At 65.6% G+C, this 10,733-nt stretch overlaps 2 protein-coding genes across 6 annotated transcripts in view; both read right to left on the reverse strand.

Annotated features, from left to right (window-relative positions):
* The window catches only part of CRTC2 (CREB regulated transcription coactivator 2), a 9,059-nt gene extending 2,647 nt beyond the window's left edge, over positions 1-6,412 (reverse strand). The window contains exons 1-11 of one of the 2 annotated variants that reach the window (XM_039218936.1): positions 6,220-6,412; positions 3,490-3,591; positions 3,298-3,414; positions 2,767-2,828; positions 1,888-1,956; positions 1,643-1,746; positions 1,505-1,534; positions 1,312-1,376; positions 1,180-1,229; positions 811-1,067; positions 98-501 (exon numbers count right to left, since the gene is read on the reverse strand). In XM_039218936.1, the coding sequence (XP_039074867.1) occupies positions 98-501; positions 811-1,067; positions 1,180-1,229; positions 1,312-1,376; positions 1,505-1,534; positions 1,643-1,746; positions 1,888-1,956; positions 2,767-2,828; positions 3,298-3,414; positions 3,490-3,591; positions 6,220-6,372 (1,413 nt within the window). In that variant the 5' untranslated portion in view covers positions 6,373-6,412. Of the gene's footprint in view, positions 1-97; positions 502-810; positions 1,068-1,179; positions 1,230-1,311; positions 1,377-1,504; positions 1,535-1,642; positions 1,747-1,887; positions 1,957-2,766; positions 2,829-3,297; positions 3,415-3,489; positions 3,592-5,706; positions 6,045-6,219 lie in introns of those variants that run through there. The other variant, XM_039218937.1, reaches the window with a different exon arrangement.
* Positions 6,413-6,946: 534 nt separating this feature from the next.
* On the reverse strand, positions 6,947-10,733 carry SLC39A1 (solute carrier family 39 member 1). Of its 4 annotated transcripts, none has more exons than XM_039218938.1 (5): positions 10,670-10,733; positions 10,380-10,499; positions 9,912-10,130; positions 9,620-9,750; positions 6,947-8,547 (listed from the first exon to the last, which is right to left on the reverse strand). In XM_039218938.1, the coding sequence occupies exons 3-5, from the start codon at positions 10,096-10,098 to the stop codon at positions 7,894-7,896; spliced, it is 972 nt and encodes a 323-aa protein (XP_039074869.1). In that variant the 5' UTR covers positions 10,099-10,130; positions 10,380-10,499; positions 10,670-10,733; the 3' UTR covers positions 6,947-7,893. The 4 variants fall into 4 exon arrangements, with proteins under 4 accessions (XP_039074869.1, XP_039074870.1, XP_039074871.1 ...); XM_039218939.1 differs by having other exon boundaries at positions 10,388-10,499; positions 10,670-10,727; XM_039218940.1 differs by lacking the exon at positions 10,380-10,499 and having other exon boundaries at positions 10,670-10,722.

The raw sequence follows: 10,733 nt of genomic DNA on the forward strand, positions 1-10,733 counted from the left end.
GGCTGCACATCTGGAGGGCAGAGTGGGAGGGAGCGCACTCGGCAGGAAGAGAAGCGGAAGAGAGAGACGCACACGGAGGGAAGGCGGCCACGCGTACCTGAGTGATGGAGGACAAGGTGGGTGACATTGTTGGCGAAAACTGTTTGGGCAGCTGCTGTTGGGACCTCCTGGCGTCAGCTGGGCCCGAGGGCAGACTCAGGGGGCTGAGGGGCACACGGCGGTGGCGGGGGGAGGTCCCGGGGGTAGAAGCCGGGTAAGGGGGGGCACCCAGGGCAGGAGATGAGGCAGAGGAGGAGGAAGCCGAGGAGAGGGCTGGGGCGCTGAGCGAGGGGTGGCCCAAGGAGGCGGTGGGCAGTGCGTGTCGGGCCAGGGAGGAGGCAGGCAGGGAGGGGTGGCTGTGGGAGCCCTGGAGCTGGGGCAGGGGGCTGCCCAGCGAGGCCTGCAGGTTGGGATTGCTCAGGGAGGCCTGCAGGGGTGGGTGGCTGAGAGGGGAAGGGAGTCCTGCACAGACAAAAACCAGAGATGCCAACGTTACTGACGGGAGCTGGGCCCCCTTCTGCCCGGAACAGGTAGCGGGGACCAGGCTACGGAGGTGGCAAGGCGCCGCCCTCCCTGCTCTGTCCCTGACGGTGAGGCCGGCATGGCCCGCCTGGGGGCTGCCCTCATCGCCTCTCCCTTTTCCAGAAAAAGCCACACCTACAGCGTAGGAATCCTGGGGTAGGCCGGTGTGCGCAGGCGCGGGAGGGTCCCAGGCGCTCAAGCCCCCTACCCGTCACCCCCCCGGGGAGCACGGCCGGCGCAGCCACTCGCCTGGTGCATCACAGCCCGAGGCGGGGGCCGGGCCCAGGCCCAGGCCCCCGCTGATGCCCAGGTGGGTCATGGTGTGGGTCAAGTTGGAAGTACTGCTGCCCCCACTCAGGCTGGGGTAGGCGGTCTCCTCGGGGTCCAGGGGGGTGGGCAGTGGAGGGGGGAAGTGCAGGTTGGTAAGGTCAGGCAGGGAGCCTCCCGTGTTCATGGCGGGCAGGAGGACAGGCACGCTGGCAGGCTGGTCAGGCGACGGAAAGATGCTGTGGGGGGAGAAGACAGGGAGGGGGACGTGGGGGCCGCAGTCGGGGAGGGGCGGCCGCAGGCCCCCCGCGTCGCCCCCAGCCCCTCGGCCAGCCTCACGGAGGTGCCTACTTAATTCCAGGGACTTCGCAGGACCGAGGCCGGGAGGAGGGTGAGGCCAGCTGAGGAGAGAAGGGAGAGCGCTCAGTGGCCACCGAGGAGGGCCTGCCCCGCGGAGAGGAGAGGGCCGCGGGCCGCACCGACCTTCCTCGCGTCCCAGGGCTTCAGCAAGTGCTTGTCATCTAGCAAGTTCTCCTCGGCACCAGGGACTTGAAAGGGAAAGACTGGCCGTGAGAGTGGCAGACGGAGCCGGGCGCCCGGGCCCTGCTCGAAGAGCCCCGACGCCGGCCCAGAAACGCTGCGGCGTCGGGGTCCACGCGTGGCAAGGAGCGCGTACCTTTGGAGTCCGCATCGCCGTCCAGAAAACCTGCAAAGGACACAGGGAGTTGGCTGCGGTGCGCGCCTCCCCGCCCGCTTCCAACGCAGGCTCCTGAGGCTACTCCCTGCCAGGCCTCGGCCACAGAGGGCCACTCACCTCCGCGGCGGCCGGGCAGGACGCTCACAGGGGTGGGGCCCGGGTAAGCGGCCTGGGGGCTGGGGTTCATCACGCTGGTGTGGAGGGCGGAGTCCGAACTGGTCCTGTGCGGCGGGGAGGCAGGGTGAGCAGGCTTCCGCCCTGGGCCCTGCTCCGCAGGCGAAGACGCCTGGGGACAGCGAGGAGCAGGGAGCGGCGCCCAGAAACTACAGCAGGAGATGCGGCCGAGAAGGCCGGGGCGTCACCTGTTCAGCGCGGACGGCAGGCGAAACAGCTGTCCCTTCTCGGCGGGGCAACTGCCCCAGGGCATCGTCCTGGGGTGGAAACAGGTCACGAGGAAGGTGGCCAGTGGGGGGACAGGAAGGCAGGCACAGGGCTGGACACGGACGGGACTGAACACCCAGGAACGAGCCGCCTCCCTTCTGGTTCTTCTGCTACCTGTGACCCATGACCCCTCTCCCGAGATGGAGCTAAGGGAGCTGGAAATTCCCGACTTGTCTCTTCCAGGGCGAGCGGATGGGCCCCCTGGCTCCCGGCAGGACTGCGCAGGCGTGGGCACCCGGGAGGGTGTGGGCACCGGGAGGGCGTGGGCACCGGGAGGCCGTGGGCACCCGGGAGGCCGTGGGCACCGGGAGGGCGTGGGCACCCGGGAGGCCGTGGGCACCGGGAGGGCGTGGGCACCCGGGAGGGCGTGGGCACCGGGAGGGCGTGGGCACCCGGGAGGCCGTGGGCACCGGGAGGCCGTGGGCACCCGGGAGGGCGTGGGCACCGGGAGGGCGTGGGCACCCGGGAGGGCGTGGGCACCCGGGAGGGCGTGGGCACCCGGGAGGCCGTGGGCGGGGAGGCTCACGCACCTGAGGGCCAGGACACCGCACCTGGCGCCCGGCCGCCCTCCCCCCCGCCCCCGACACCCCCCAGCCGCCCACAGTCCCCGCCGGTCCCACACTGGCCGGGCCGGGAGGCCTGGCCGCCCGTGGCAACGTGGCCAAGACCGGACTCTGACCCACCCACTCCGCCTGCCCCCACCCTCCCAGCCCTGCGTCGTGGAGGCCCGGCCCCAACCCGGGCGCCTCCAGAGACACGTGAGAGAGTGGACACGAGGTCGGTCTTCCCTGGACACTGACCTCCGCCAGCTGGACTCCGGGGGAGGAGACAAGTAGGCAGGGCTGTAGGGGGAGCTGTCGAAGTGAGCCCACGGGTTAAGGACAAAGGGAGGAGGGGGACTGCGGACAGAGACCGGCGAGAGAATGACTGCGGTGGCAAGGGAAGGCGTTCCAAAAACAAGCCCCCCACCCCCCCTTTTCTACACAGGGCAGCAACAGGGCCAAAGCCTGGAGGCAAGAAAGGAACCAGGCCCAGTAGAGACGGACGAATGCAGCAGCGCAGGCAGCCAGGGCGTGGGAAACGAGTCAACGAACGCCTCTGACGCGCACGAGAGCTAAAGACAGAAAGCTGAGGGAGAGCGGGCAGGGGCGGGACGCAAACCCCCAGCAGCAGACCCTGCGGCGGCAGAGAGCGCCTAGGAGGCCGCGCCAGCCGGGGACCGGCCGTCAGGGCCGGGGGCAGCCTCTCTGGGAGGCCGGTGAAGGACGCGGTCCCTTCGCACCACGAGTTCTCCGGGAACCCCGCCCCTCCCCCCCCACCCGGAAGGATATGTGGCGGGGGTAGCGGCGCAGCGGGGACACCATCCTGCGGGGGTCTCGCTGCACCCGCTCCACCAGCCCGTGGTGCCGGGTGCTCCGAGACGAGTCCAGAGGTGAGTGGAGGGGGCTCTGCCAAAAGACACAGGTGAGTCACCAGGGGCAGCTGCCCGGGCGCCCGTGCCCACCCGGCTGGCGTCCACTCACCGGGAACTCGGCCAGGCCGCAGCCAATCTGATTAACGTTGGGCAGAGACCCGCCGTAATGGGAGCTCCTCGTGTACGCCAGTCGCAGTTTTTGGGCCTGTAACTGAGACACAGGGGACAGACGGGAGCGTCAGGGAGGCTCCTGACCGCTGTCCCATCGGCGTGCCACACTGCTGGCGCACGCAGGACAGCCATCCGATGAAGGGGCCGCGCCAGGGGACAGGTCCGCCAAGGCCTGGTGCGGAAACTGCCCCGGCTCTTCCTCAGGCCACTCTCGTCACCACCGCCGACGGCGGGCATCCCCCACCGAGCAGGGCCTGACACTCTGCTCGCGGCCTATCCCAGTTGGCATCAGTCTAAACAGAGTCCCTGAGGGGTTGCCAGGAGCCCCCGGGCTGGTCACATGGGCTCACTCCTGGGAAGGGGGCCTGCGGGGCACCTCCGCCTTCCCTTCCAGATGCGTCTAGGACTAATTGGCACGTGAGGGGCAGGCTACAGGCGGCTGCACGGAGCCGCTACTGCCAGCCTGTCTCCAGCCCACTCCGGGGGGCACAGGCTTCTAGGCTCTGCCCCTCGCCCAGCCTCAGGAGAGCCACACAGAACCCGCACCATCGCCACTGGAATATCCAGGAAACGACGGTTCTCCGAACTAAAAAGGCAGTGCCAAGACCAAGGAGCAAGCCCCTTTCTAGCTTCTTCCCCCCCCTCAAGACTCTGTTTCTAAGTAATCTCCACACCCAATGCGGGGCTCAGACTCACGACCCTGAAATCAAGAGTCACACACTCCACTGACTGAGCCAGCCAGGCGCCCCCTTCTACCTAGTTTCAAAGGCTCTGAATTGCCAGGGGGGCCTTGAGAACGGGGGTGAGGAGCAATAACCCAGTTCAGCCCGGGCCAGAGCCGTCTCCTGACCTGGTCCCCACCCTGGGGAGACGTGCCTGGCCCTGCAGTGAAGCACCACAGCCCTGGGGCTGGTGTGGTGTTCCTCTGCCTCCAGGTCTCTAGCCCATCTGTGGGAGGTGAGCGCCTACTTCCGAGGCTCAGCCTCGGGGGGTCAGGCACTGTTGTGCACAGGCCGACGTCAGAAGTGACTTTCTGTTCCAAAAGGTCAGCCCACGGGTTTAGTGGACACAGTGTTAACCTTTGGGCCACTCGAACTGCTATGAGCCTATGTGATCACCTGGCCTCTCGGCAATGTAGGCCCCTGTGGCTGTGTCTGCCTCTGGTAGCCCTCTCTGCTGGCCAGGTAACCAGCTAAGCCCCAGATCGCTTATCTTTGGCTTTAGGCTCTTGGGTCCTCAAGCCCTGGCCTTGTCTGCCCACTAGACATTTAGGCGCAGCCCAGAAGTTACTCTGCAGTGGCTGGGTGGCTGGAGACAAAGCAAAGCCCAACGGAGACAGAAGCCTCAGCTTTGAGCTTCTCACTGCCTTTCTGTTTGCACATCCAGCCGCTAAACTCCCACCCCACCACAGCGGGCAGGGTCTCAAGCGGTGCCTCCCGCCCACCTGCTTGCCTCCGCCGCCCCCCAGTCCGAAGTTAGATCGGGAACCTCATGGCATTTTGAGAGGGGTGTGTGCGAGTGTGTGTGCACACACACGGTTTGCCTCCCCACCTAACTCTCTCTGTTATAACCCCCCACAAACTACAACACATGGTCTCTAGAAACTCAGAGGAAAAAAACACAAGAAAGACTAACAGTTAAGAATTGGACACACACGCGCACAACCGGAGTCACAGTCACAGACGCAACCAATCAGACCAGCGGAAAGAGCTTCGAAACGCGGTATTTATGTTCCACCATCTCCCCTGACATTCGTGCCAGCTCCCTGCCGCTGGGATCACCGCGACACCCTCACCTGCTGTTCGGAGAACACCCTGTCCCTACAGGAGGGCTGCTTCCCAGCTGCGCCAGCTCCTCCCCTCACCGGGTGGACCTCCAGCCCCGGGAAGCAGGAAGTGAAGGCCCGAGGGGCTTCAAAGGCAGCTCTGCCAGGATGCTTTTTTGCAGGAACTGCTTGGGAGCGAATATCCCCTCACACAGAAGACCCTCCCAGGCACCTCGTAACTGACTCACGAAGCAGCCATCTTCCTCGACAGCTCAGCAAACCTGATCAGTAGCCAACTGGTTACCCGCTTGGGAGCTTCAAGGTCCCCACCTCCCCTCCACGGCGGCCGGGGCAAAACACCAAGCACAGCCTGTGAGCGATGGACCTCACCTTCATTCACGTCAGGAAACCACAAGAAATATTTGAAAAAGGAAGCAAAGGGAAGGGACGCAGGAGGGGACTTCCTGCCCCACTAGACCCAGCGCTGCGACTCAAGCCACTCAAGGGGCCCTTCCCGGAGGCTCTAAAGGGCCGAGAGGGGCACCACGGCGCAGAGGGGCCCGCCTGGACGACATCGCCAACTCGGAGGCGCCAGGCTGGGCCCAGAGGACCATGCCCCCGGCCCGGCCCCGCCTCGGGGATGCTGGCAGCGGCGCCCCCGGGGACCCCGTCGGGGATGCGCTCTCTGCACGCGGCCGCGTCTCACTCCCCAACCCCGGGCTCCCGCGAGCCCCGGCCGCCCCCGCACGCGCGTCTTCCGGCCCCTCGGCCCTCCGCCCGCGCCTCCCGGACGGCAGCGGCCCCGCTCCGCCTCCCTCGCGCGGGCGCCCGCCCCCGCCCCGCCTCCCGGCTCCCCGCTCCGAGGCTGCTCGCTCCGCGCCCGCTCCCCGGGCGGCCCCTCACCCGGGTGGAGCCGATGTCCATCATCACCTCCTCGAAGGCCGCCGTCTCTTCGGCCTGACGCTGCTTCTGCAGCGCGATCTTCTCACTAAACTTGCGCGGATTGGAAGCTGCGGCCGCGGCCGAGCCGGGCCCGTTCGCTCCCGCCGTCGCCATCTTCCCCGCGCGTCCCTCCCCGCCACCCGCCCGGACCAGCCACGGCCCCGCCGCGGGCCCCGGCCCGCGCCTCCAGCCGCAGCCGCCGCCGCCGCCGCCTCGGCGAGCACCGCGAACCCGGCCCCAGCCTAGCCCGGACCTGCCGCGCGCGGGGGCGGCCGGGAACTGTAGTTTGTTTACGTGACCCTTGTGCGGCCCCGGGCGAGCGGCGCGGACAGGAAGCGGACCCCATTTCCCAGCAGCCCTGTAGCTCCGGGGCCTGGGAACTGGCTCCTCCCCCCCGGCTCCTCCCTGCGTGGGGCAGGCTGGGAAGAGTAGTTCTAAACTAGTCCCGAGGCTCCAAGCGCGAAGGGCAGCGGGATGCAGGGGAGGAAGGGGAAGGCGAGGAAGGGAAGGGGTGGAGACAGGGCGGAAAGAAGGAAGAGACAAAAGAGGAAATTTTGGGGTCTTCAGGCCTGAATGAGAACCGGGAAAGCAGGGATATTAAAACAGCTGTAAACATCTGGTACTCAGGCCCTCTCAGACTGGCGACGGGCCCACCCCTTCCCCAAGACAAATGAATCAGATACTGTACAAATGTATAGAAACATCTTTTATTTGGGTAACAAGTCCCAAAACGGGTCAGTTAGTAAAATAGATTCTAGAGAATATGGCTCTGTCCACAGCCCTCCCTCTCCAAAAATAACGCTGAAGGTGAGCCTTCCCCTTCCCCCTTGGGCTCCTCTGGTATAAAAAAAAGTTTTGGCAGTTCAGTTTTAACATCTGGGCATGGGGCGCCAGGTCCATGTTCAATATTCCTAGGGAGCGGTGGTGGCGTCAGCAGTAGCTCTGCCAACCCTCCCCCCGCCCTAACTCAGCAAACACTTCTGCCCCCAAGTAAAGAGCAAGCAGGGCCCCCACCGCTGAAGTGCCGGGCACGGCTCCGTGCCATCACTGTGCTTTTTGAGAAAGAGGGAAGGGATTTATTTGGCACTTTAAAAATAGAGAAGTGAGCAGGACTAGAGAAGCCAGAGAAGGTACCAAAACTGGCAGGGAGAGGCCGTTTGGCACTAGTCCCCGGGGAGAAGGGAAGCGGGAGACAGAGAGGAGAGTAGGAGGTAAGAAGAGGAGGGCTCCACTCCACCCCCGGGTGACGGAGGGCTGAAAGGGCCTAGAACCAGGACTGCCCGGGACTGCCAACTCCGGGCCGTGCCCTCCCTACACCTCCACCCGCAGCAGCTGGGCACCTGCCTCCAGCCTCTCAGTGTCAGCCTGTCCTGCATGTAGTGTCTGACCCTAGATTCTGGCATTCAGTGTCTTCCCTAATATGAATGTCCCTCAATCGGGTCTTTAGTGACTTAACTATCTCCTGTCCCTTGGGACCAGGCTCTTGTCTACCACATCCCTCTCGTGGGCCAAACTCACCCAAAGACTCCATCCCTATCTCCCAGAGAACCCCTTGATCCTCAGTACTTCCCTTCCTCACTCCTTATTCTCCTGCTCTGGGAGAGGAACGGAAGGTCTAGGGCACCTGGAGCCCCCCTAGACTTGGATGAAGAGCAGGCCAGTTAGCAGGGCAAAGCCTGCGAGGAGCAGAATGACCTTGAGGATCCTCTGTTCAGACGTGGCCAGCTCCTGGGGCAGGATTTCCAGGAAGGTGATATAGAGAAAGGTGCCAGCCGCCATGCCCTCTAGCACAGACTGGGCCAGCTGATGCAGTGGCCCGGCCGACTCTGCCAGGGCTGCGCCCAGCCCAATGCCCAGAGGTGTCATGCATGCAAAGAGGATGCCACAGCCGGCTACCACCTGAGCCCGCAGACGGCTCTGCAGCAGCCGCAGGGACAAGCTCACGGCCAGGACACCCTTGTGGAGCAGCAGCGCCAGGCACAGCTCCATGGCCCGGGCTCGGTCTCGCTGCAGGCCCACCGCCAGCCCCTCGAACACCGAGTGGAGGGCCAGGGAAAAGACCAGGACACAGGCGCGCAGGGCCGAGGGGGCCGCTGGCGCTCCTGCCGCCGCTGGGGGCCCCGGCCCGTCGTGCCAGTGCTGCGGCCCACTACTCGCTCCCAGCAGGGCCCTCGTCTCCTCTCGAGGCGGCGGCCCCGACTGCTCCTTGTAAGCCAGCGTGATCTGCTCCATCACCAGGACCAGGAAGAAGCCCATGGCCAGGATGAACTCTTGTAGGGGGAACCGGAGCTGTGGGGAGAGAGGGCGGCCGGGAGTTGAGGGCACAGGCCGGGGTGGGCAGAGGGTTCACAGTCAGGGTGTAGTGGGGTCCCAGTTATAGACACATTTACACAAAGCCAGAGTCATCTGGGGACAGACACAGAGCGATAGACAACCACACGGATTACAGTGTCCCTCACAGCACTGTGCGCGAGCCAGTGTCTCAGCTTCAGCACTACTGACGTTTTGGGTTGGAGGAACTTATTTTGGGGGGCTGTCCTGTACTCAGTTGGATGTTTAACAGCATCCCGAGCCCGTATCCATCAGAGGCCAGTAACAAGCACAAGGCCCTCCTTCCCCGAGCTGTGACAACCCAACGGTCGTGTCTCCAGACACTGCCAAGTGTTTCCTGCGGAGGGGGCACCAAACCACGCCCAGCGGAGTCGGGGATGCAGACAGCCTGGTGACACGGAGGCACGTGTGCACACACACACATCACGTGTCGCCCACTGTACCACCTGCTCACACACAGAGCCACACGCTCTCATGGGGCCATTCGGACTTACACATAGTCACACAGGGCCACAGGCCAGTCAGTCACAGGGGGTACATCAGTGTTACTTCCTCAGCCGCAGGAAGAGGAAGAACCCAAGGGGCCTTCCTGGTGCCTCTTCTTCCTGTGAGACTTGGCTACACCTCGCCCTTAACCTCCCTCACATCCTACTTCTTTGAACCATGGCCTTTCTGGTCGGGAACTCCAGGCCCACAGGGACCTCTATCACACCCTTCAGGACAGGGGTGTGTGAGTGAGGGGGATTCTCCGAGGGCGGGACCAAGGAACTCACAGAGCAGGTCACGTGCCTGGTAAGAAGGTTCCTCTCACTGTCAGAGTGGAAAACAGCCACACAGGGACGGGGGTGGCGTGCACCACAGAAACCTATGCCCCACAACTGAACACCGGCACTCTTACGGTCACGTGCTAAGTGCCTTCCTCGTGGTCGTGGGGCGCCCCAGGAAGACAGCCATCAAGCCACCTGTCCCACAGGTATATGATGGAACACACCCACGCACGCAGGGTCACACGCATCCCGCAAGGGCTCACCGTCACGTGCAGGGCCGCCAGAGCCTCATCTATGGCGGCCAGGTAGTCGGGCAGGAGGTCCAGGAGACAGGTGGCCAGAAAGACACCCCCTGCGAAGCAGCTGATGAGGCTCAAGGCTTTTTGGCGGGAGGCTGGGCAGGAGCAGAGCACAGACAGGAGTGAGCGACCAACCCCTCAAGCCTCAGGGCCCCAACCCAAGCCATCGGCACCGCCACCTCCCCCTCCTTGGGTGGCCCTCCTCAGCCCCAGAGCCTTCTGCACCCCAGCTCGGGAGGCGCAGGAAACAGCTCACCTGAGGCTCCGGGGCCAGCCCCGGGCCGGCGCAGCACGCCGATGGGCACCAGGCTGCAGAGGAGCGTGAGCACCAACAGCAGCACCAGGGCCCCCATTTTCACCTCCAGCCCCACGGGCCCTGGGGGCTCCGAGGCCACCGCCTCCGGGCGCCACACGAGGAGCTCGGGCTCTCCCCAGGGCCCCATGGCGGCTGCGGCTGCTCCAACGACTGTCAGACCTGGGCGGACAGAACGGGGGGTGGGGGGGCGACGGTCACTTAAAGACGGGGCTGGGCGAAGGGGAGAGCCAGTCAGCAGAGCGGCGCCCCCTCAGCCTGCCACCTTCCGACCTTCCCCGCTCAGTCTGACCCATGCGCTCCTGTAGCGGGACGGTCCTCTTTCCCCGCAGTCGTCACCCTTCCGAGTGGCTCGTTCAGGGAACCCGCGAGGGGGAAACTGAGGCGGGAGGGTTTGTGGGCGCTCGTTACCCTTTCACCTGGAGCTGGGTCCTCTCGGGCAAGGGCAGGATGCGCCCCCTGCAGGAAGGAGTGGACGCAGCGAGGGGGGCCGGGCTGCGCAGAGGTGTCGCGGGCAGCTCCGTGGGCCACCTGAGCAGGGTGAGTTTGGGGCCGGGTCACTCCCCGCTCCGTTTCCCCGGCGCCGCGCCCGAAGGGGGCAGCGGCGGGCAGACGGCAACCGTCGAGGTCCCAGGCCGGGGGGGCGGGTCGCGGCGTGCGCCCAGGCGGCCCGACCCTCACGGCCCGGGGCGCACACTCACCTCGCCAGGGTCCCCCTCGGCCGCATCAGCCCGGTTCCGCCGCGACCCGGGACCCCGCCCCGCC

This window comes from Hyaena hyaena, unplaced genomic scaffold, assembly GCF_003009895.1.
Source record: "Hyaena hyaena isolate Hyena2069 unplaced genomic scaffold, ASM300989v1 scaffold_783, whole genome shotgun sequence".
NCBI lineage: Eukaryota > Metazoa > Chordata > Mammalia > Carnivora > Hyaenidae > Hyaena > Hyaena hyaena.